At 40.6% G+C, this 25,850-nt stretch overlaps 1 protein-coding gene across 1 annotated transcript; it reads right to left on the bottom strand.

Moving 5' to 3' along the window:
* Positions 1 to 3,932: 3,932 nt before the first annotated feature.
* EOGT (EGF domain specific O-linked N-acetylglucosamine transferase) lies at positions 3,933 to 25,670 on the bottom strand. Its single transcript, XM_042799764.1, has 17 exons — positions 25,212 to 25,670; positions 24,689 to 24,735; positions 23,664 to 23,888; positions 22,621 to 22,721; positions 21,956 to 22,064; positions 21,770 to 21,864; positions 20,539 to 20,643; positions 19,286 to 19,392; positions 17,583 to 17,686; positions 14,902 to 14,994; positions 14,077 to 14,148; positions 13,454 to 13,540; positions 12,234 to 12,302; positions 10,862 to 10,923; positions 9,084 to 9,203; positions 7,511 to 7,613; positions 3,933 to 7,135 (listed from the first exon to the last, which is right to left on the bottom strand). The coding sequence occupies exons 3-17, from the start codon at positions 23,871 to 23,873 to the stop codon at positions 6,989 to 6,991; spliced, it is 1,584 nt and encodes a 527-aa protein (XP_042655698.1). The 5' UTR covers positions 23,874 to 23,888; positions 24,689 to 24,735; positions 25,212 to 25,670; the 3' UTR covers positions 3,933 to 6,988.
* Between the last annotated feature and the right edge of the window lie 180 nt (positions 25,671 to 25,850).

Raw genomic sequence — 25,850 nt, forward strand, 5'->3', positions numbered from 1 at the left:
CCAGAGACAAGTTTGCTTAGTTTTCTGATGTTACTGAAGTTCTCCCAGTCATAACAAACTGAGAACACCCAGGCAGTTTGACAAAGATGAAGTGATAGGTAGGAGGCATATTTCATTACGCTATCAAGGCTTTGGTGCGGTAATTGGTGAAGAAACAATTCAGAGCTGTCAGCTTGATACACACGCCTTTTCACTCACTGATGTGCCGAGTCCTTGACGGGGTAATGAATGATGTCCAACGGCAGGCACCGCCGCTCTCGCATCCTCACAAAGCCCTGACCAGCCCTCCCTGTCCCAGACACGGCCCCTCAGCCACCCCCTGCACGGCCCAAGGGCCAGGGCACCTGACACATGACTGTGATGAGGGTTTTAATTCTCTGCAAGATGCAAAAAATCAGATGCTGAACAGGGAGAACCCCCACTGCAGTGTCCACCAGAGCTGCACACGCACTAGACTGCACGGTCAGGATCTGCCCGTGTTCCTCACCTGACACCGACCGACGGATGACAGTGGAGAGATGCCAACTTGTAGGAGCCAGTTATTGACCTTCACTGTCTGTGGCAGCCGTCCTCCTTCCACAGGGTCTGCCCCACTCCTGTAACGCTGAAAGGAAAATGATAGTTTCCAGGTTCCATCACATGGGCCCATAGAGGGACTCCGAAGAGCCCCAGTTCAAACACTGAAGTTAAGGATAGAGGGATGGCTCTTGCTACATGGAGAGCGTCTGGCTTCTTTCAACACTTCCATCATATCACAAAGCTCACCTGCTTTCCATCCTTCTTGCACGATAATTCAAACAATTAATACCCTGTGTTAACATTTAAAAATTATTTTTATTTTGCTCAGCTGTTGAAAGCTGCGGGTCAGTCGGCAGGGAGAGAAACCAACTCCACTGGCTTTAACCAACGAACAGGGGCAACGCGGGACGCCGCGTTGCTCCCTGGGGCAGCCAGGGCCCTGCGTCCCTCGGAGGTTTTCAAACCTGGAAAGAAAAGTCAATCAATTCAATTTTTAATGATCAACTTGCAAGGAAAAGTCAACCCATTCCATTTTTAATGACCAACTGTGGGATAAGTTTGGAAAAGGGGTAATTTGCAAAGCTCAGATACTTTTCTTTACAAACAAATGTCTTCCTGATAATTGTTTTGTTTTAACAGAACAACTCCACCACTTTCCAGTATTTTCTTACTATTTTCTGAATATCAGTGGTCTACATTTTCAAGGACACCAGATGTGCATGTACACACCCCCCCAGGTGAACTAAATGGGAGAAGTAATTAGGTAGTGGAAGGTACAGGATATATTGCAAGACTGGGTAATGTATTGCATAAGAGAAAATCAAGACTTTGCAGCAGAACAGGAATTGCATTAACCGCTACAAAGTGACAGTTTGGCACAAAATGTTTTTACAAAAAAATGAGAAAGAGCATTTTGCTATAAAAGATTAACTGGAATTATTTTTCAACACCAGCTAAATTCCTTAAAGAAAAACTGCAGAAGAATATTCTGATATTATAGCATGTGAATAATCCTACGCTAAAACCTAAAATCTCCCTGGATTAATTTTTTTCCAGGCATTTCCTTCTACAAACAGGAAGGGGGAGAAACAAAACCATCATCTGCAGGAGCAGTTGCTTTATTGTGCTCCTCTGTGAGCTGACTCTTTGCATTTGAAATGAGATTCCCTTTGCTCAGCCAAGACAACGTTGGAAAGGGCTCTAGTGCCACCTTCTGCACTCTGCTGAAATAGGCAGTAAATGCTGCTGGACCTCACCTGGAAATGGGACATCGCCAGGCGACCGAGAGCAAGGGAACAAGCAGGAGCCACCTCAGCTAATGCTGCGGTCTCACCGCACTGCCCCGAACACGAGTGGGCTCTTCTGAAAAGCAGAGACCAACGAGACTTAATTAAACGTAACGGACCACAAGCACATGGGCAGACACAGCAGATTTCAAGTTCTGAACCGATGATATTCAGCAATAAAGAAGCCCACATTCTAAGCGATGGGGTGGATGAACTCTAAGCAATTGATTTCTCACCCTCTACTAAAAAACTTTATACAATTTGTGTACTGTGTTGTTTCAAATACTTTTCTAAGGGCTAAAACCAGATATGATTTGAAAAAAATCCAAGTAAAAAAAAAATGTGCCATTTTTGAAGTTATACATATTCCAAACAAATTCAAGTATTTTTATTCTCAGTAAGAGCATCTTTTTTTTTTTTTTTTGCTACTTCTCCTTTTTGATTTGCTGTGCAAAGATAGGAAGGGGAAGGAAAACCAAGGAAACATAAACAGTCCGCTCTTTATTTTGGAGCTTTATTCCTTTCTCTAAAAGACAATAGTATAGTTAAAGTTATATTAGATTTAGTATATGTTTATATATAATTTATTTATTTTATTTATAGGCAAACTTTATTTTTCTATTTTATTCATCTATACTGTAGTTGTGTTTTCTAAAAATATTTCACTGTTCTAAGAGAGGACAGCAACATATAAAAAATACGTTTGGGAATGTGCATCAAACCGTGGTGAAACACCCCCCTGCCAACCTCTGCTGCCCTTTCCAGCTCCTCTCTCCAGCACAACTTGCACAAGTCACCACCCAGCTTCTCCCTGAGCGCCCCGGGGCCGGGGACGCTGCCCCCCCCTCGCCCGGCTCAGACCCCCAGGGAATTCAGGCCCTTCCCTTTCCCCTCCTGTACCTCCTTGACAGTAACGGCTCCACTACCCTCATTCTTGGCTCTGTCCCAGCGGGGTTTGACACACTTCACTTGATTTAGAATTCCATCCAGAGGTCTTTTGAGCCTCAGGCTTGGGAATGACCCTCTGCCCATTTTACCCGCCTGCAGCCTTTACTCTTTCTCATTCCTCCTTCCTCCTCACCCCTCTCATTCCCCTGCACATCTCCCTCCCCACCTCCACAAAATGCATTTATCAGCTGCACTATTTGAGATACCCCTACTACAAGTCGCTCCATTCCACCAGCACAGAAGCCACTAAAACTTCAGACCTGGGCTCACCGAGACTGGCTCAGTCATCTTCCATCTCTAGTTTTTCCTAGAAAGGTCACCCCCCACCCCAACCAAGACCCATCTACCTGTTTTGAGGTACTGCCAGCCCAGAGGAGCAGCTCACGCAGCCATCCCTGACACCACAGCACACACGGACAGGAAAAACGAGTCTGTGGCAAACAGTTTAAGCTGTGGGATTTCGCTGAGGCAGCCGACTTCGGGTGCAGTGAGGTCGAGAGCCCTCACAGCGCCCAGCGAGCGGCTCCCATTCCGAGGTCAGTAGCTTCAAGCTTAGCATCCTCACACCCACGCTGAGATGAGGAACCAAAATGCAGGGAGGAGGATGAGAATTCGTAAACGGCTGACGAAGAGCCGAGGTACTTTGGCTGTTTCAGGGCCAAAGCTGGAGGAACAGTAAAGTAGCAGGTTTTTTTTTATTTCAGACAAAAAACACAATCCATGAGAAATGTGGGTTCAGAGGAGCGGAAGTAAGAGCTCAACTTCAGAGCAAACACTGCAAATTGAAACAATTATTCAATGTTGGAATCAAAGAAAATCATCCCCTCACATTTTACCCTTCTGAGCAGATAAAAAGCTCTCAAGAAGAATGCTTCCTTCGGTTTCTCTCCTGTTTAAAAATAATAAAAGATTAAAAGACATTCTAAACTCTGAGTTATCTCATTAATGGTACAATTGGTAAGATTAACAGCAAAAATTGAACAACTTAAATTGTTTTAAGCAATTAAATAATAATTATTGCATTAATATTTATAATTGCACTCTTAAAATTAATAATCCTCATTTGCCACCTCCCCATCGCAAACCATTTCTCACTTATGCAACTTCCACAAGACTTCACAAAGAAAAAACTGAAAATACATCTTGAAGACTTCTGAAGTAAAAAGGAAAGACACCATGTGCATCCATAAATTATTTTTTATTTCAAATCCAGCTCTTGGTTTACATTGTATATGAAACACAGACAATCCTGTAAGCATTCAGGATTGGCAACGTTCATTAAGTCCCAAAACTAAATTTGTCATGCTGATGCCAATGTGCCAGTTTAAACACAGACTCTAAACTTAAGTAAACTGGAGAGACAAAAAAAAAAAATATTCAGAAGTAGCAAGGAACAAGATTCCTATAGCCTCTTAGGAAAACATAATCCAGAGCTATATGCTGCCTAAAGAACAAGTGGACCAGAAGTCTCCTGGATTCCCTCAAATTCCCATTTCCAGGCAGACCAAGATGGCCCAGACACTCTTTAAGAAACTCACAAGTCAGATCTTTGCTGTTGTCCAAACGCTCTCTCAGGATTTATTGACAAAATACCATTAATCCAACCAAACCTCTTTCTGCTGCCAAGATAGTTTTGTGACTATTTGTAAAGTGAATTGACCAAACCAGTATTTTCATCCCAGTAATAATTAAGCCATAAGGGCTGAAGAATATGTTGACCATCAACTGTTGACGCTGCACTCAGATTTGCTGAAATTGGTGAATGTTGGGAGGGTATTTTGCCCTTGGATTAAGTCCCCACAGCCTCTCTTCCACGCATTCAGGCATTTCTGACCACTTGCTTTGGTGAGCCCTAACATAGCTTGAAAGAGAAGCTCCTCATCAGCTGCTTCTGTACAGATTCAAGCACATGCCTGCACTGTCTTCAACAGCAGCAGCACAGAAAGTTAAACATATACAAATGTTTTCCACAAAACAATCTTAAAATGCCTAGCAACAAAGCCATCAGTGCAGGATGACAGTGTTATCTGCAAGTGATTCCCAGATAAATAAATCTGAATATCAGTTTGGACCTCAGAACATCAGGTTGTCATGGCAGGAAAAAGCAGAGACACATGACTATGCAATTAATAGTATTTAAAAAAATTTCCTCTAAAGCCTGACAAACTATGACCATAAATTTTACACTCTTTTTTAATTAAAAAGATTTTTATTAAAAAGAAAAATACTAAACATCTATGCACAGTTCATAGTTAAATGTCTTCTTTATTTTGAGCTGGTTTAATTCAAACTCAGACATTTTACTGATTTAAGTTTTATACTTTTTTTTTTCCTTTAAAAATGCCACAAGGTAAAAAAAAAAAAAAAACAAATACAAATACAGGAAACTGTATTTCTCACGGGTTTGTTGTTTTTTCATGTCAAGAAGTGCAATTTTGCTTCTATGGTTCTTTAAAGTAAAACAGTTTTATTCATCAGTTACAAAATACACTACACTAAGAATTGCACCAGATACCTTAATATATCTTGTGTATCAGCTATATCTAGTTTTTCCTATGCACAGCTTAAGGTCATGAGAGATCTATATGAAAATTATGCTTAGAGTAACTCATCTTTACCAGTATAGGCAGGTCAGTAAATGTACCTACACTCTGTGAAATTGCCTATGACTGCTGGAGAATGGAAGTCAATAATATCTACGATTATACCAGTGAAATATTTACATTTACTGTAACTGTCTTGCTTTGGCATACAAATGTATGCTCTGCTTCAAGCCACTGAGAATGTATGATTATACTGCAAGTCTATCATGGGAATACATTCTCCAGAAAAAAATCATAATTTAACATAGAACTCTGTTTTTTATCTCATTGAACTTGGTGCTTCCACACATCCTTATGGCCCCATTTAAGACAACAGAACTACTCCCTTTTTTATCCCCCCACTATCATCAACATGTCGGCTCCAGAGGGAATTTTACAAAGAACTTGGCTTTGGCTTAATATTTCCTTCACTGAAAACAGTGAACTACGCTACTGGCTTTGGAAGCATTTTCAAAAGTTTTCTAGATTGACTCTTAGACGTTTTGAGAAAACAAGTATATTAATAAATTAGGCTTTAATGACTCCAAGAACAAGGTTCCTCATGACTTCATTTCCTTTCAGCTGCAGCTGAAAGACACCCTATACATCTCATCATTTGTCATAAAAAACTGAAGTCCATTCCCTTTAGCATCCTCAATAAGACTCAAGTTTTATTTCAACTCGCTCATTTTGCTGTGAGCGCTGTTTTATGTGAAAAAGTAGGAAACACCCAGATTACCTAATGATTTAAGTATTCACTAAGGAAAAGATTTACCTTCTTTGAGATAGACTGACTAAACCTACTGAGCAGACCCGTTATATTTTAGCATTTAAAACTAGAAGAGTCAAAGTTTATATTTAAATGTAAAAACATAAGACATACTGCTCTCTAACTTGAAAATGTTTCTAAACTTGACATAGAAGTCTGCAGTATCTGTTGTACCAAACAACAAAAGTTAAAGCTTGCTTAACCACTTAATTCTTACAACCACTATTATACAAAGGAAGATCTTCAGACTTAGAAACAATACAGGGACAAGCACAGCAGTGACACGGATGGCGATGGAAAGGAACTAACCAGCCATCCTGGAGCCACTGCGTCATGTAACTCAACTGCAAATGACACACTGGGCAGTGTCTTACAATAGGAAGGCAATTCCTATTCAGATTTTTACTTACAGGTACAAGACTATAGTATAAAAGCATCCAGCTTCTTAAAAAAAGAGGAACTGAGGAGCTCTGACAAACCTCGTTCATTCCCAGAGAGACTACACTGACAAACCAAGCTGTAACGCTCTCCATTCTCTAGCATTTCCTCACATAACAGTAGGAATAAATTATTACAAAGTTAGTATCTACCCCAGAAAATCATACATGAAATGGATGGACGTATCTTTGTATAAAAGACGAGTATTTCAGAATTTGGAATACAAAAATAGAGCACAAAACCCAAGAAGAGTTCTGAAATAATCCCAGAATTAAAGAATGTGATTATAAAGATAAGATATGGTGCTAAGAAGTGGTTTGACAAGTTAATAATGGGTTACTTCCCTCGCAGAGGTTTACATGTTTCATACCAGCATTTTGCTTTATGTCGTTACAACATTTTTATGGAGCATTATTTAAAAATAATATTTCAGTCAGAAGTTTAATTTAGAATTCATCATGTTTTACCCTAAATGGCCACTTGGAATGCTGTGAAACATGATTTGCAGCCAGAAGCACCAAGTACATAAATTCTTCCACGTCAAAGGAATAGTTCGTAAATTTTGGATGTTCTCCCAGTGTTGGGTGGTGTCCCTAGAAAAATGAAATAAGGCCTTTTAGATGGAAAAAAAAAATAAATACATCTTTCATTCAAAAAGCAAGAAAAAACCCTAAGCATCTGCCATTTTAATTTATTATTTCTGATCCACTGATCTGCTCTGAGGCAAGAGTCAGCAAAGTAGCTGCATAACAGCAATGCTATGGATAGCTCAGATTAATGGCCAATTAATTTGATTTCTCTTCTTCCCTCAGCCATTAATATCAAATGATTTCTTACAACAGGGAAGTTAATTTGGTCTAAAGAATGAAAACTATATTTCAAGCATTGGAACATAGATAGGTAAAACAAGCTAACTTTTAAATGCTTCAAGTTATAGTACCCACCCTTCCAGCAGTGACCATCATTACCTGATCCTGAGGGAATACTTTATTCCTTTTTCGCCAAGTGATGTAGTGAATGCCTCTCAGCCTTGCCAAATCCAGGTAGCAACGTTCATCTTCACAATTGTATCTAGGGCAGGCAGAAAAACCATATTTACCTACAGAAATTGTGCTGAAGTTTACCAGGGTGAAACAGAAAAACAAAACAAAACAAAAAACAAACAAAACAAAAAAAAAAAAACCAAAACTTCAGGCCAAAATGTTTGTTGTCCATTTCTAAGGCCCCAAAACCATGGACAAATTCTACTCCACTGAAAACAACAACAAGGGCTACCATCTGTTCTCAAGATGTGGCCTAAGAGGCAGTTTGAGGCACATCTGCATGGCAGGCATGTCCCTCTCCAGCTGCAGCAGCTCTTGGGAGTGGGTTTCTGAACTTATTTGGAGACTGGACAAGATGCTCTCAAACCAAGATTATGCTGCAGAGCACCAGCTCCACAGCCTTCCCACAGCAGAAGCTTTAAGCAGAATTTCCCAGGATGGAGAATTTAGTGCTCTTCTGAGAGGTATGAAGCATTTTTGTTTAGTTCCATAGAACTGGAGTGTCTAACTAACAACCATACTTTGTGACAAAACTTGGCCACAAAAATGATCAGGGGCTGGAGCACCTCTTCTATGAAGGACAGCTGAGAGAGTTGGTGTTGTTGAGCCTGGAGAAGAGAAGGCTCCAGGGAGACTTTCTAGCAGCCTTCCAGTGCTTAAAGGGGGCTTATAAGATGGGGACAAACTTTTCACTAAGGCCTGTTGTGATAGGACAAGGGGTAATGGTTTTAAACTAAAAGAGGGTAGATTTAGACTAGATATAAAGAAGAAATTTTTTTATGATGAGGGTGGTGAAAGACTGATAACAGTTTGCCTAGAGAGCTGGTAGATGCTCCATCCCTGGAAACACTGAAGGCCAGGTTGGACGAGGCTCTGAGCAACCTGATCTAGTTGAAAATGTCCCTGCTCATTGCAAGGGGGTTGGACTAGATGACCTTTAGAAGCCCGTTCCAACCCAAACTATTCTATGATTCTATGAAAATATGTTTAAAAGGAAACTGCTAGAAAAATTTAGGTAAAATAGAATGACACTCAGCTGAACTTGGCCAGCAAGCTAGTACTCGTGTCCCAAGTGTAGAAAGGGGTGCATAAATAATCTTCAGGGGGATCTTTAACATCCTGGACATGTATCTTACATAATCAACTCACGGGGATCACCAAAAGACCATTAAATCTCAGACCCACCAGGCAGAATCTGACCAGTGAGGCTTTTTTTGCCATTTTCCCCAAGCAATTGTTGACTAGGTTGCATTTTATTTATACCATGGCTTCTTAAGAAATCACAGGCTAAATCTGTATGATACAGTTACACTATATTTTATAATGAAAGCTTCCTCCATTTCAATTCCCAGAAGAGACTGCCAAAAATGAAGTCTTGATGAGGATGCAAGACAAACATTCATAGTCAACTACTAGCAAGGGAAAGTGCTTCATTAACATATATGAACAGGCATCAGCAGTTGTGGTATGAGGGGATAGAGAGAAAAAACAGACTTACAGTTCAAAAACAACAGCCCAGTCTGGAAGAAAGAGCAAATGGGTAAGTCCAGCTCCATGCATCCCAATGAATATATCAGAGTTGTGGGTAATTCTCAATTGCTCTGAAAATTCAAGTTCCCTGCAGACAACACAACAAAAACGGTGATCTGGCATGCCTATCCATCTCAGCAAGAATTAGTTACATGTAGAAAGCGCAAAATTAACTTAAGGGAATACTGAGAAAGAGAATTGATTTTTTGAGGAACAATACTAAGAATCACAAACGCTGCAACCAGCAATAACTCAGCATGGAATTAAAAGAAATGCAGACGGGTTTCAAAACTTCACAAGTCAATTCCAAAAATTTGAATTATTGTTTTTTTAAAAAGTTAAAGCTGTCATAAGATTGGGGGCTTTTTACTTGCCTTTTGGCAAAAACAAACAAACAAACTGCATCACCTCCTTTAAAACAAAACCTAACACGAAGGACCTAAACTACTTTTAACGTAATGCAGAAATATATAATTCCCACCTAAAGGTGCAGATATCCAATTTGAACTTATGCATAGGGCATGAAGGAGAAATAAGGAGACCAGGCTTTTTTCAGCTCCTGGAGCTGTCACTCCCATCCTTTGACTGTAAGCTCCAAATAAAGTATCCTCTTTAAATAACCAGGTATTCCCTGAGCACACAAGAAAAGACTAGACTAAAGATACTTAATTGTAAGAGAAGGCAGACAACTGGAAAGGGAAATTACAACAGCCTTCATTTGTGTACGAACAATTCATACATTAAAAAGGAAAAGAATAACGTCCTCTCTGATCATTTGGAAGAGAGTAGAAAGAAACTGGTTTCAGCTGCAACAACAAAGTTTAAACTGCTTAAACAGCTCTAAGGACAGACATCAGGGAAACCCTTCTAACTATGGTGACAGTGATGCTGCAAGAGAGCTGAAGAAATCTGTAACGCTGAATGGTACCACAAACAGTTTCGACAAGCACAGGAGTGTGGAAATACTACTTGGTCATGCTTTCAAGTGGGATGGTCTAGATGTCCTCTCAGGGGTATCCACCCTCTTTTCTACTATGTGACTGCTCAAGTGCTTTCACTGACAGGGGAATCAGAAGCAAGTCAATTGCCTCACACTGTCTCTGCTTTGGCCAAAACACTCTCATTGCTGCTTCAGTTTCTCACTCTTCCTGCATGATGCATGACAACAGCGTCGAGTAGATGGGAGCTGCTGCCATTTGGCACAGGTATACACCATTTGGGAACAACTTCTTCAAGCCATTTCTTACTACCACAGTGCCTACTACATCTGGGCATGGACCTCAAGTGGTGTCTTCAGGGGCCATCAGAGCAGCAAATAAGCCAAGTTATTACTCATTACTAAACTAAGGGTCATATAAAATAAGACACTAGCATCATAGAAGAGAAATCCCTGTTGGCCCACAGTTACTGCAGACCATTAACAAATCCAAAAGGTTGATGGGAACACAGCTGGTTTTAGGAGAGGGGAGGAAACACAAAGAAAAGTGATTTCAAAGCTCGTTCATCTTATAGTAGCTTTAACCTGAGCCTACTAACTCTAGAGATTCATTCCTAAATCATGCATCATAGGATGGGAGTGCTTAACCAGCTCACCTACCACTCCCCCTGCAACATTCTTCCTTCCTTAACAGTTCTTGGATTTTGCAAAGGTTAGACATTGGGGCATACATAGCTTTGCCTGCAAGCAGCTTTCACCAGCCACAGGCAGCATGAGATCACACTCTTTTCTTCTATCAACTTACGTACTTGTACTTGTAGTCTACCACTTTGACCTCCAACGTTGATACTGTTTTCAAAGCATTCACAAGCTAAGGAGGAGAATAAAAAGACAATGATTTGGTGTTCCCCTACAATTAATTCCTCCCCTGCACTCCTGACCATTTTACATACTCCTCTTCCCCACCAGGGAATTACAATGAGAGAACATATTGTCACCGCCATATAAAGGAGCAATTCCCTTCCTTTTGTGTCTTCCCACCTAAGATACAGACATTATTCCTGGCAGAGCAACCCCTGGAAAGGAGACTCAGATGTCCTGCACTCTCCCGGAGGCTACTGCTGACTTTTATATGCTCCAGGACCCAATCCTAAACCGCTCAATCTAGTAGGAGTTTTGTCAGGGACAGTGGAAAGATGTGGCTGGATTTCCAAAAGATATTCCAATCCCTAAAGCAGCAAACTGGTAGCTAGAAGGGTTTTCAAAAGTACCTTACTACATCAGACTCCTACTCACATGAAAAGCGAAACCAGGTTAGAACCTGGGCTTCTAACCTAAAAGGGCTTTTTCTAAGTCTCCAATGCACAGCCAGAAGAGGGAGGAAAAAGCCAAGTATTTTCTTTTACAAAAGTATAGTAAAGACAAGATTAACTTCTCCCTTTCTGTCATGTGCTCATCATCAGAAAACATACTGCATGTAGCAGTGTAGGCATGCACTGTGGACAGCCTAGCCAATAAGGCACAAATCTAGCCATCTGCACTCTGACTACTCTGCCACTGAGCTACTGCATCAAACTAGCCTCAGTTTCTCCCGACATAAAGTGGGGATGATAATGCCAATTCATTTCCGTCAGGCACTAACAGCTAAAAATGAAGACAGGTATGAAAACATTAGATATTATCATTTTACCACAAGAGAAGCTACACCGTAAGTCCACTAAGTTGCGTGATTCAAAAACGTGAATCAATATGAAAATTCATTAAGTTTTGAATGCACACACTCAGATACAATAGCTTATGCATTTTAATCTGCAAGCATAACAAAGGGTTTTGTTAGAACCTTCAACACTGGGGATGCTAGAAATAAAAGAAGTAATCTGAAAGCAAAATAATTTAATGTTATCAGAAGCCCTGCAGTGTCTGTTTGCTAAGAGGAAATACTTTTAGTATTACATCTGTAGTCCTCCATCAGATTTTTAAAAAGGGCAGCAAGGTTCAGTGTCTGGTGTACGGAAATAGAGACTGGCTAGAAGACGTACTAGAAGAAATTAATATTAGCACTGTATGTATTTGTCCAAGATTTGTCAGCAGATAGACGTCTTGGCTGTACGTGAAAAAAAGAAATTTATTTAATAAGCAAAACTTCTGATATATTTGTTTTAAAAATAAAGAGGACCACACCTCATTCTGGTTTAATATTTTCCGGTAATCTGTACTGCGTGCAAGTATTGTGACTCGAATTTTCCCATCCTAAAAGAAAGAAGCAACAGTGTATTAGCTATGAGGCAGACTTCACAAGAAAAAAAAATAAAAAAAAAACAAACACCAAACTCTTCCATATTTACTTTTGGAAATTATTTGAGCAACTAAATATGTTCCCTCCCCATGTAATAGATGATGTAACCACCTTAAAATTCACATTGTATTTTCCAACAGATTAAAAGTGTCAAAAACTTTGTGAAAGTCTGACTATTAACAAAGAATAAAACATTTTCTGAAAGATTTCTTTTATTCGGTACAAAAGAGTCTTTGTATTACACACTATACAGCAGTTTTTTGAAAGCAGGAAAGCAGCTTTCAGGATGGCTTGTGCACAAGATCCTTGGAAAAAAATATTTTACTTCTATAACAGTTCCTTCTTTTACCTCTTTAAATTAATTGGACTCACAGGGGTAAGTGTTCCAAGTGAAATAAAGAGATTTAACTGCATGACTCCCATTAGTGTCAGCAGGAGAAGCATAACTAAATGCCTGTGCAGTGCTCTGAATGCGTGCCCCTCAGCGATAATATGTAGGTTACTCTTCAGCAAATACTTCAAGAAGCCCAGAACTGCCGTATCCATCAATGCAGCCACTGCAACGATTTGCAGAAACTACCAGTGTGTACAGCAGAGAAGGCCGGGGCCAGGCAGATGGTACCAGGCAGGGATTGGAAGGACCAGATTCAATCCTTTCCTCCTCTGATCTGAGCTCAGCAGTAACTATGAGGATCGATAAAGAACAAGCTCACTCCACTGCTCTGTGGGATCCCAAGGCCAGCACCTTGGCAGCAGGCCCCAGAAGAAAGCAGGTACCACATATCTTGCTTAATTAGGAAGGACACAAAGGCCTTGATCACAGAGAGTGGAATCAGCAAAGAGATCCTAGGGTTGGAAGGAGGATATTCTAAAGTCTGTCCTATAGAAATAAGACATGAGGGCAACTTCCACAAACATACACAAATGTTTGCTGAAAGCCTTTACGGAACAGGCTGACTTACTGGAAAAATATCCCAAGCATCACAGGAAAGGACAAAAAGTGCACAATATACCCTTATTCCCCACTGGGTCCAGCTTGCTAATGCTGTTTCTCTGGTAAGAGCCATCAGCTCCATATTACAATTTTATTATTCAGTTATCATACCTTGGGTCCTTCTTGTGTGATATTTAATCTGTGTAACACATGCTGAGAAAATGCTCTAAATAGCCCTGTACCGTGACAGCCAGAGATCTGAAATTAAAAATGCAATTGTTAATACAAAAAGTTATTTTTCCCAGAAAACCTCTCTTTGTGATCAGTCTTTTGCCATTCTTGTGGAACAAAAGCCTAGTATCATGCACTGTGCTAAACATGTCACTATTCACTGCAACACAAGTGGCACTTTCATTTAGAAAGAAATATAACTCTCTCCAGTGTTACAGCCTGAATGCACGAGCTAATACCACCGGGAAAGTCTGTCAGTGTACAAGCTCTTGTGCTCTGCAAAAATATCATTAAGTTCACAGTGCTTACCCATTAAAGAGGAATAATATGCATCTCATGAACTGTGACATAGGAGATTGCACACAACCAGTTACTCTCAACCAGCTAAAGTCACTTCAAAATCCTAATCGTTAGGGAAGATCATTTCATTTGGAGTTGCACAGACTTTCAATGCAGTACATTTCATGATAGTTCAGCTAGATATTCGAGAGATTCATTAGCTCAGATTTTATACTGTCACACACACATCTAGTTAACACAGTGGACAGATAAAAAGAACTCACCAATGGCGTGTTATAAAACAAGCCATAGCGCATTCGAGGCAGTAATGAGAAGACTGCTTCTTTAAAGCATACCTGCAAAAGAAGATCACAAGAAGTTACACTGCACTGCTACCTTCCACTGGCACATTCTGTGCTCATTCAGTGGGATCACTGCTTATAATGAGCTAGCAATTACATGTTCCTGTCAAGAACATCCTCACTTCTTTGACTGTGCAAATGAATAGAACAAAGACAATCCTGATCCCAAAAGAGCTCTCACTTAGGATGCTACAGATGCAAATGTGAGAAGAGGTGAAAAACCACCCCCAAAACAGAACAAACATGAACTAAATACAAGAAAACCAGTTAGAGAGTAGAGTTTAAGACAGGTTTTCTAAGGGATTTAAGAGACTAAAATGATCTCTGAATGAACGGGTACATTTTTTGTTGGGAATAAAACATTTTTTAATTATAAGCAGCAGATATACGAACAGTTGCAGGGGAAGATAAACATCTCGGTAGGAATCGGCAGCTTAGAAAGACAGTACCCTTTGAAAACCCTTAACTTCAGTAGTGGGCCCTGCAGAAGTGAAACCAATACATAAATATCACCTCTCAGAAGACACAAAAGTTAGGTCCATCTATATAAAGCATAGACATACCACAGAATTAGGTTACAGCTCTGTCTCTTGTTTGTAAGGTGGAATACTCATATTACACAAATTAAACATGCATGGAAAGTATTAATGCTTTCCTCTGAAACATCCATATCCACAAGCAGCTTGAGAACCTGTCGTATTTGCTACCTAGTAACTATGAAATACAACAAAACATAAAATTCCATACCCTTTTAGAGTCAAATGTTTTTAAGTGTATTATTTCATAGTCAGTAAAAGCCTTCCACGTCTCACTGAATAGGTCACCATAGCCATACGAGCTCTAGGAGGAGAGGAAAAAACACAAGGGCATAATGATTACATAAATGTATATAAAAACTCACTTCATGATTTACAAATTCTATATATGAGTTTTAACATACAATTAATATGTGTACCACCACCACAGGAGCTAAGACAGCCTAGCACAGAACACTGACATTACAGAACACTGAACCCTGGGTTTACAATGGCAGTTAACTCAAATTACCTGTCAGGTAGTTAATTTTTAATAAAATACTTCTATAAATTAGCAATCTAGACAAGATCTTCAGCAGCAGATTAGACTTTGAGTTAGGAGCAAGGAGTACCTATTACTTTCCCCAGACACAACAGAACACAAGTTATATTTGAAGTAATAGAAACAAAGGGATGGTAGAAGGCATGAACCTCAACTCCTGAGACTGAAAACCACCTGGGAATTCAAGTGCAGCAGTAACATTTGAAGTAAAAAGTCACAATAAGCCTGTTTCACATTTACCTCTTTTGGGATGGCCATCTGTATTGCAAATTGAAGGCAATGATCTGATTTGATGGAAGAAACAGCCAGGAAACTATGTTTTGTATTACTTTGACAAGCTACCATGAAGTTTCTCTACAGGGTGGTATAAAACATCCCCTTTGCAGCAATGCTCTGTGGAACCTTTTAAAGACCACCTATTTCCAACAACACTGGCCTAGCAGCAGGGGCTCCTGCCTTCAAATTTGTAACACTTCCTACACATCTGAGGGCTAAAAGTCACCTTCTCTTGCTCTCTGAATTAAATGAAATGAAATATGACCTCTGTTGCCCTGGTGCAGATTCTCACTTCAGTTTCCTTTCAACTCTGAAACTGGTTCAGGTTGCTTGGAAAGTTATGTGGAAACATTTTCATCAAGAAATTTGAAAATAGGACTACAAACGTCCTAGAAGAGAGCAGATGTCTAGTGAAACGTAAGAGAATCTAAAGGGTGCCAGATTTCCTTCACTTGAAGAGGTGCCTCCTTCCCCTTCTTCTGCCATTAAGCTTTAATAGGCTGTACAGTCCATACTACTTTCTGGCCATCTGTATTACAAGAACTGCTCTTCCAGATTAGAAGTAGACAACTGATCTTCAAAGGTGAAAGTACTACTTTCTAACCCTATCTACTCTCCTTAAAAGTGCTTTATAAACATTGCTTTCCTGCATTTGCAGAGACAGTCTGCAAATCAACAGCCAGTAGATTTCCTACTTATTTTCTGCTTTGTTTAACCTACATCTAAGGGCATTACTGTTTAATAAGAACATTATAAGATTCTACAGTAGCCAGAAAGTATAGGCGAATCTAATTACATCAAGGAAAAAAAAATAAAAATGGAATGAGTAATAAGCACAAGTCCATCATCTTTCGAGCAGCATAGGCAGTTCATCAGCAGGCAGCTGGTGCCATCATGTGGTTGCACATGGTAATGAACTCCAGCAGACAGAGCAGTTCAGACTCATTTAAAAAGATAGTACTGTGACAGTACTTACTTTGAAGGGTACATTTGAAAGCGTTATTTGGTTCAACAATGCGATATAAGACAAAGAATTGCTTTTCAAAGTAATTTGTAGTGCTGTCTGACATCTGATCTGTTCAAAAAGCCATCAGAGCTGGATTAACACTCCCTCTAGAACATCTAGAGAGCCTGCCTATCTGGCAGGTGCATTTATTTTAGCTTTCAAAATATAAGAGAACTAGAAGAAAGGGACTCTTCTAGCCAAAGAGGTTTCTCATTAAATAGAAAGCAGGGGATATTTGCAGTTCTGTATTGGATATTAGTTGTCCTAGCAGTAAATACTCAGAAACGACACCCAGTCTTTTATGAGAATAAGACACGTGGGACAAGACCATAGTCAAGAACTGTGTTATTTCTGGACTTGATTATACATGTTATCTGGCATATTACAAATTGCCTAGTTTTTTTTTTTTGTTATTTAGTTTAACACTCTCCTGCACAACTTAAATACTGGCCAGTAAACCTAATATTACACAAACACAGTAATGGTTTCAACTCAACAGTACAGCCCGACTTAAAAACTTGTTTTATATATCATTGTGTAATTCTAAGAGGTAATTTCAAGAAGGCTATTTAAAGGAAATAAGTATTAGACCCTGTTTTGATATATATATGTATGTATATACATATAAAAGGATTTTTCATTTAGTTGTTTTCTTTATTACAGGCTGCACATTACTGATTTAGAAAGCTCCAAGGCTGCGTTTCTTTTTAAATATAGAAGAAGTAGTGTTGAATAAATCTGTTTCAATATGCTCAGAGAAAAGTCTACAGAAAATAAGCATAAAATGTTCAAATGCTACATATTAGAAATACGGATCATGTTAAAAAAAAAAAGCATAATTATGTACTAGTAAAAGATGAGCTATAGTGTTCAAAACAGCACACAGTTTATTGTAGAAAATCTGTTCCCTAATGATTGTTCATGCACCTGTATTAACAGGATCCAAAACCTTATCGGTTCTACATGGCTAAGCCCACAAGAAAGCTAAGGATTGGGCACTAAAAGCTTCAGTCTCTATAAAGCAGAAATACAACCCGTTACAAATATGTTAAAAGCACAGCAGACTTACAGTGTCCCACATCACTATGTTGACATCAGTACTGAAGGAATTATTGATATGCTGTGTAATATAAAGATTGACGAAATCACAGAAGTGATGGTACATATTAACACCTGAGAAAGAAAGAATTGTTAGCAAAATATTATTTGCTCCACTTTTTATTGGTTCATGCATTCTTTCCTTAGTAGCATCCTGCATTTTGTGTTAGTTTTCCCCAGCTTCTGACTGAATGCTTCTTATACACCCTAAAAAACCAAACCTTTAAAAAGGAAGGAATCAAGGTAAGAAATGTGAAGTAAAACATGTTTTTAAAAAGCTCTGAGAAATTAGAAGAGCAGCCAAAAGACAGCATAAGAAAAACAGAAATTTCACATAATATTTCTCATTAAGGTCTGCAGCTGCCTTCTGAAGTATATGAAAGCAACTATCACTTTAACAATAGCTAGAGTTAGACATACAGGAAACACTAAAAACAGGCCTTCAGCACTGATCTTAGTTCTGCTTTATTAGGGCTAAGGGAAGCTCTGTCTGCAAGACTACAAGACAGAACTTGTACTTGCATACGAGCCAAAGCCAAAGTAATTCCTCTGTTTTTTTCTCAGAGCATTCCTGTTCATTCTTGATTTCTTAAGCTAGTACCTTGAGACCATGGTGCATAAAAAACTACCATGAAACAAAGGAGGTCACATAATTGAGTTTCCTTGATAGTGAAGACCAGATCCCAGTTTCAGAACGATGTGCACACAGCCCCTGTTTCTAAGCTTCTGCCCAAAATAGCTACCATGATAGAAACGAGCTGCCAGGCTTCCTATACTGCTCACACAGCAATTTTCCCCCACCTCCTCCAAAACAAAGCAGCTGAACAAAATCGCCTCCTCCCGAGGCACAACTAGACCACCCCGATCAAAGGTACAAACTGACAGGGCAGCAACTCTTTCACTATAACTGTTCAAGGGCCTGCAACAACTTTCCTTGAATTATAAGATACTGGCCTTCAGGGAAAGAGGAGTAATTCAGTTTACAGTTGTCATGTGTCACAGGGTCAGAACACAGAAGACAACTATCCAGTTTAAACCACAGCTTACCCCACAGCAGCTTGTTGTATGTCTACATCCTGAACACCCTTTCATTAATATTTGCCTGCAAAATATGCTGCATGAACAAAAAGGTTGGTGAACTTCAAAAAAGGTCAGATACCTCTGGCTGATTCCTAAAGATGCTTGGGTGCTGCCCCTCCTCGAATACCACTTCCTTTTCCATATCATTCAATACACATTGAATCCTCAATTACTGAACACACAGTACAAGACACATACACTCATACCTTGTGTTTCATGGTATGAAACCTGTCATCCAGAAACACAGCCAATAATCAAAGAGTCTGTACAGAAGAGTCTTTGGCACAAAGTCAAAGACTGTCAAAACACAGTCAAGAGAATGACTGTGTAAGACAAGCAGCTGGAAATTTTTCTGTTTTTTTTTTTTTAATCATCTGTGGGAAGATATAAGATTTTTAAATGTAAATTTCTGAGTCCATCAATGGAACTACAGAAAAAAAGGAATGAAAAAGTCACATCATTTTTCAAAAATAAAAATATATTACAAGTGAACTTCACAATCACAAAGACATAATGTAGATGGTCCATTTGGATATGGGATCTTTTTACTGCAGTACTGTGGATAAAAAAAACTAAACTAAAGATACCAATTACCTGCATCTAACTTCATGAAGTATGTTGGCTTTTCAACAACAACATCACACTTCTTATCTTCTAGGGGCCTGAAGTTTAACTCAGAAAATGTCTGGAGTTCTGCAAACCTACAAAGATTCAATCACATAGAACATGCTTTGTCATTATCACACTTAAACAAGTGTACCTCATACATCTAAGATTTAGTAACTGCTCATCCAGTCCACTTGATTTAACATGACTGCTGAAAACTGATAGAGTCTGACAATTAAAATGATTTGAAATTGCAATGGAAGGTTCTTCAGGTTATGAGCTTCAAGAGGTTAAACACCGCCTTTGATCTCAGGAGTGAACAGTATCTTTGATTTACAAATCACATCAGTAGAGGTGTAACAAAGAGCCTTAGAGCAGAGATCTGTGGGGCTATCCAACCTGATCTGCATTGCCAAAGACACTTCAGTGGGATCTTCATGCTTTGGTCAGAATAATGAAAGTAGATGTAGTATTTAGTATTCCTAGATCTAAAGGAGGACGAGCAGTTGAGATTACAATAGCGGGTAGAGAAGAAAAGTCTCTTCCTCCTCTTCAGCTATTCTTAACTAAAACTGACCATCAATGCAAAATGAGAAAAAAAAAAAAAAAAAAAAAAAAGAAAACATGGGGAAAGTGTAAAAATTCATTTTTATATGGACCTTAACGGCTCCAATTCCTCAATGCAGCTTTGAAGTGCTAACATACAACCCGTGACAGTTAACAAGCTACCAAAGCACCCTCTGCACTTCCTACTCAGCCTGTAGACTGCTGCCCATATCACATCCCAAACACAGGCTCCCTGGGCACACCAGATGAATATATATCCAGACCAGGCACTGCACTGGCCCCAACATCACCAAACACTGTGTGAACTAAGACACAAGTGCAAACTTCGAGGCATTTCACAACAAAACAATTGCCTCCTCTTATAGGCAGATTAGGCATAGAACCAGCATCCTGTCCAGGAAACACCTGAAGGTTAAAACTTCAAATTACAAGACATTTTCAGATCTTTTGCTGCTGTAAATTAGGCAGGACACAATTACACATGTCATAGTTAAGAACATTCTGCATAGATGTAATTAACAGAGGTATCTAATATGAACTCTCAAACTGACCTTAGAAAGGAGCAACTATTTCCTCAGTATGAAATCCCCTACATACTGCTGCTAATGCCAATGAAAAAAATAAAAAAGAATTAGTAAGTGAACTTGGAAGCAGCCTTGACAAGTGATTCTTACCAAGACTGCAGAGGGCTCTTACGCTGACCTTCCGCCAAAAATGCTTGAACGTCAAGGGTGCAATGACCTCCAATTTCTCCCTTCTGGAAAAAGTCTTCTTTGAATCTAATGCAAATTAGTAAAAGTCTATCAGCTTTTGTGCAACAGTGCTACAAGGGCTCTGCAATCTTGATTACATACTCAAGCCGGTGCTAGTCAGCTGCAATTCAGCAAAGTACTTCAAACATATTTAAAATTTGAGTATTTTCTTCAGCAAAAATCAAGCATTTCCCACCATTCCCAAATACAGACAGTGGTGTCCTTGGAGTTCTACACAACAATTTAGAAAACAGCACTAATCCATCCAGAAAGTTATCAGGAATCATTTTCACATACCCAAATGAGCAATTTAATTAGGTTTTGCTACATGATTACTTACAGGAGCATCATTAGTTGGGCTTTTTGTTTAATAAAAATTTCTCACTGAAATTCACGTCAGATTTCGCAACCCACTTAGCAACCCAATAATTTTATACAACATACAAAGAGTGACGTGCAAGAACAGGCTTCATGAAAACAAATTGCCAACTAAATGCATTGTCTAAATTAGGTTTTAGGATAGGCTAAGATGACAACATCCATTCTGAAGGGTATCAGCATCACAGTCACGAACCAGCTCTTTTCAAGTCACGTGCCCAAGACACTGACTTCAAAGATAAGGCAGAAGGAAAAATGGGTGATGCCAGCATCAGTGGTATGGTTTGGTTTTTTTTTTACCCAGTTTTCCAATACGTAGCATTTTAATTTGGGATGTGAGGGATTCAGGTTCAAACCTCTCTTCAGTCTCCCTGTCTCTAAAAATGCAATTCCTAGTTCTGGTATAGGGGCACCTAGCATAGGAAAGGTCTTCTCGATGCCTCATCAAAAACAATTCTACTTTGTACATCACCTGATCAAGAAAGGATGTGACTGAAGAGACAGAAAAGTCTTCCTCTCTTCCATCAGAAGGGAGGATTTCAATCACCCAACATCATTCCATAGATCTGAGAGTTCAGGTTTTTAAATAACCTGTACTGCTGACAGCAGCAGCAGACAGCAATCAAGAGGTGTAGATCTCAACAGGACTTCAGCAACAAGTCTCTGATCAGCAGTGAAGCCCATGGCAACAAGCACACCAGCTTTGTTAAACAAATTCTGAAGTCCTTTTCCCTGCCATCCCTTGGTTTTACTATAACATAAGCAAATCAGAGACCTGTCATGGTTTCTCTTTACAGTTCGTAAATCAATGTACAAATTTGTTGCTCTGCAATGCTGAAGGTACTGAGAACAGGTCAGAGATGAATCTCCCTGTTAAGAAAAGAACAAGTACGATTCCGTCAATAATAAAAACTACATTTAGAAACAAGTGAAAAGTATCACATCCATCAGAAATACCTACTGTTGCTGCAGGCTTACAATGGGTTTTCATTTCATTGAGTCTCTCTCGAATGTAACCAAAGTCAGCTTGTTTCCAGAATATCTGTTGGGCTGTCTCAATGTCACTTGCCCTGATGTATGAAGGAGCGAGAGAAAAAAAAAAAAAAAAAAAAAAAAAATCAAGGTCCGTTGCTCAATTCTAGCAATAACTTTAACAGATATCATTTTTTTTTTCACTGAAATTGGAAAGAAGAGCCAGCCACTTACTTTATTGACATTTAAGATGCAAAACAGGAAGCAACTTATCAGCTGCATGTAAGTGAAAACATCAATAACAATTTAAATCTATTCTCCCGTAAAAGGGTATACATTTTTTTAACATTTTTCCCTCTTTTTAAAGCTAAGAAAGGAAATCCGGAGTTATTTTAGGAATCTGAATTCAAGGCTAAATCGGAATAATGAAAACATTGTGGCAGGAAGCATTTCAAACAGTATTTTCTTCCTTAAAAAGTTAAATTTTTAGAATCATGTTGAAAGATGTATGCTATGTATAAATATGCACATATCTCCACAAAGAATCATCCTTTAAATATGACAATAACGTTAACTTCACAGCTAATATGAAAGTGAGCACTATACTCTTTTTTTTAACATACTGTACTTCATACATTTAAAAAAAAAACTTACCATCCAGTTTCAACATAATCACACACTGGATAATTGAACCTGTAATCTGGTTTGCAAGATTTCTCATAACCCCAGCAGGATTTTAGTTTCTTCAAGTATTTCTGTAACACAGAATAACTGAATCAGGTTATGCGACAGCAAAATAGGAAATTACTTAACTTAGTTGTTAGCTTATAAACTACCTCTTGCTAATAAATCCTGCATAAAAGGCTTTTGGTCTGTTTTCAAATGGAGTTTCAGAAAGAAGACCCAGATCCTTTATGCACAGGAGAGGCTACAAAGAAGACACACATGCACAGCAACATTATCCTTGTCTCTAATACGTCTGTTCCAGGACAACCACTCTTCCTGACCCAGTAAGTAGGATTCCAAAACTTTTCACATCACTGATACAGATAACTAAGCTCACACAAAGTGCTCCAAGCTCCAGGCTGAGCGTACCACTGCCCCCCTGCAAATCTAGAAACATGGGCTTCTGCGGTGCTGTAGAAAGCCAGAGAAGGGGGAGCACAGCTCCCACCCCCCGCTCTACAACACAGCTTCAGCCTAAGAATCACTAGAATTGCTCCCAAGCCACACGCAGCCCGGATACTCGGGTTCACTGTCCCTGCTTCAGGTGAATGAATCATGCACGATCGCAGGATAAGATTAAATCAGCATTTCATTGATTTGCCTGTACTTTTGGCACTTCCACAAAAGTACTACAGGATGCTAAAAATCACAGGCCTAAAAACTACTAACTGTACTTAGTTGAAACACCCTTCACATGCGCAAAACATTCAGATTAAGATCATCATTTCAGCTCTGTAACAATTAAAAGAGGGGGGGGAAAAAATCTTGCAAAACGGTACATTAAAAATCCAGCGTTGTGACAGCATCAGATTCAGGAAGAGCCTGATACAACTATTTCAAAAGCAACAATTCCAGTCCTCAGTGGAACCAACTCACTGGCAAGGAGACCAATTCATCATCGTCTTTAATTGCTATGACTCCAAGAATAAACCACCCCAATATTACATTTGAACAAACAAAAGCAAACCTACTTTATATGGGCAATGAGAGTCCTGCTTACAGATGCCAGCAATATGCTGATTATTGTGCAGGAAGTATGGAATATGCTCATCTGGCAAGTTGATAGTTTTGTAGCTATATAATGGCTCTTCTGGACTGTTTTTGAATTCAGTAAGATTTTCAGCTTGGGAATTAGCCAGAATTTCTTGCAGTAGCAATCCAAACGCAAACAACATGAACATGGCAACCTATGTGTTCTGTAATAAAAAAAAAAAAAAAAGACACTTAACATATCTGCAGTAGAGCACATTTCAAGCATACTAGCCAATATTCAGCCAAAGTCAGTCATTTACTCAAAGAATTGGTACTTGTATTTCTAGGGTGGTTCCTTTTCCCTATAAGAAGTAAACTTTCACTAAGAGATTATACTGTACAACCTCAGGACTATCTTTGAATCATTAGTCATAGAGGGCTACTATGCACTACCAACTCAGAGTCAAACTAAAATGGGTGTGTTTACTTTAGCTAGATCCCAAAGGATCCTGAGAGTTCAAATGTGGAAACTAAGTATAGAGCATATAATATCCAGACAGCAGGAAGAAAATGTAGAAATATTGGGGGGGAAGGGTGAGAAAAGGAGCAACTTTAGTTTAAAAGTAAGTACAAAAATAATACATTCTCCACTTTGGAAGAAACTAATCATTAGCTGAAGGAAAACTATGCAGTTGCAAATAAGCAGTCAAGCTGCAGTCTGTTTCAGGATGCTTGTTTTTAGTAGTTAACATCATGTTAAATAAACTTTGAATACTGAGTTACATACTTAAAATTAACTACAGGCCCACACATATCTATACAATCTAAAGCAGACCAAATGCATTTCTGGTAATGCAACCTTCTCAACACCCCTGCTTTGAACCAGTAAACTTCCTGAAAAAAAAAAAAAAAATGGATGGCCTGTATCTAAAAGACCTTTTTTGGCATTATAATTTGCTAACATTTGCATGCTTGCTTGCAACTGCAGCCTTTAACGATATTCCTACAACATAAGTAGTTTTACCTGTTTGGTCTGAGGAGAACTGCTTCAGATTTCCCAAGGACACAAACCTAGTCGTGGGGGGGGAGGAAAACTGAGTTAAATACATCCTGTAAAAGGAGGGTTCCACAGAACGCGGTCCCGCTTCTTGAGGAACGTCCCCAGCCGCCTTCCAACAGCGCGGGAGCATTTCGGATCCGTCTGGGTGCTGGAATCCCCGCAGCAAAGCGCTTCTCCTTCCCTACAGCGCACACCCCGGGGCGTAGGGGAGCTGAACCGGGGAGGATCCCACCGCACCCCCATCCCCAGCTCAACCCCAACGCAGCGCTGCCCTCGGGGCCCGCCTCTCCCAAAACGCCATTGCCCCTTCCCCATCCCCCGGGCGAGGTGCAGCCGCTCGGGGAAGGCGCCCGACCCCCCCCCCCCCCCGCTGGTGCCGAGTCTAGACCGGACCCAGATCTCTGGTCCACGCTGGCCAAACCGGTGCTGGGCTCACAGCGAGCCCCGTGAGGCGCCGCCGCCCCACCCCGCCCCCGGGGCTCCTCACCTCAGCTCAGCCCCGTCGGTCCCGGGGAGCCCCGCGGCCCATGGGACCGGCCGCTCCTCCCGGTACGCCCTCGCCGACGGCCTTAATCCTCATGCCGCCGCGACAGCTGGCGGGGCGGGGGGGATGCAAACCCAGCCCGGCTCTCCCCAGAGCTCCGCGGGGCGAAAAGGCGGCCGCCCTGAGAGGGCTTGCGCCCCTCCCTCACACCCGCGGGGAGCGGCACCGCCACACCCCCCGCCGGCCCGGCCCTCACGGCCGGGAGCAACCGCGGCCTGAGGGGCCGGGGCCCGGGCCCGCCCCACCCCGGGGGCGGCGGGAGGAGCCCGGGCGGGCCGGGCCGGCGGCGCCGCTCGCCGGAAACCGAGCGGGGTGTGTGTGTGTGTGTGTGTGTGTGTGTGTGTGTGTGTGAGGGGGTCCGGCCGGTGAGGTCCCACCGGGCTGGGCGCTGCGGCACCTGCCCCGGGGTGTGGGGGGGTGGGGGTGCGGCACCTCCCGGTCCCTGAGAAGGGGCAAGCGGGGCGGGAGCGGGGGGGCAGGCGGGGCGCCCGCCCTTCTCGTCGGCCGGAAATAAAGCGCTGCCGCTGCCTCGCACCGGGAACGGCGCGCTCAGGATGCGGAGGGGGAAAAGGGCCTTTTCCT

The sequence above is a fragment of the Tyto alba genome, unplaced genomic scaffold, assembly GCF_018691265.1.
Source record: "Tyto alba isolate M040663 unplaced genomic scaffold, T.alba_DEE_v4.0 Super-Scaffold_3, whole genome shotgun sequence".
NCBI lineage: Eukaryota > Metazoa > Chordata > Aves > Strigiformes > Tytonidae > Tyto > Tyto alba.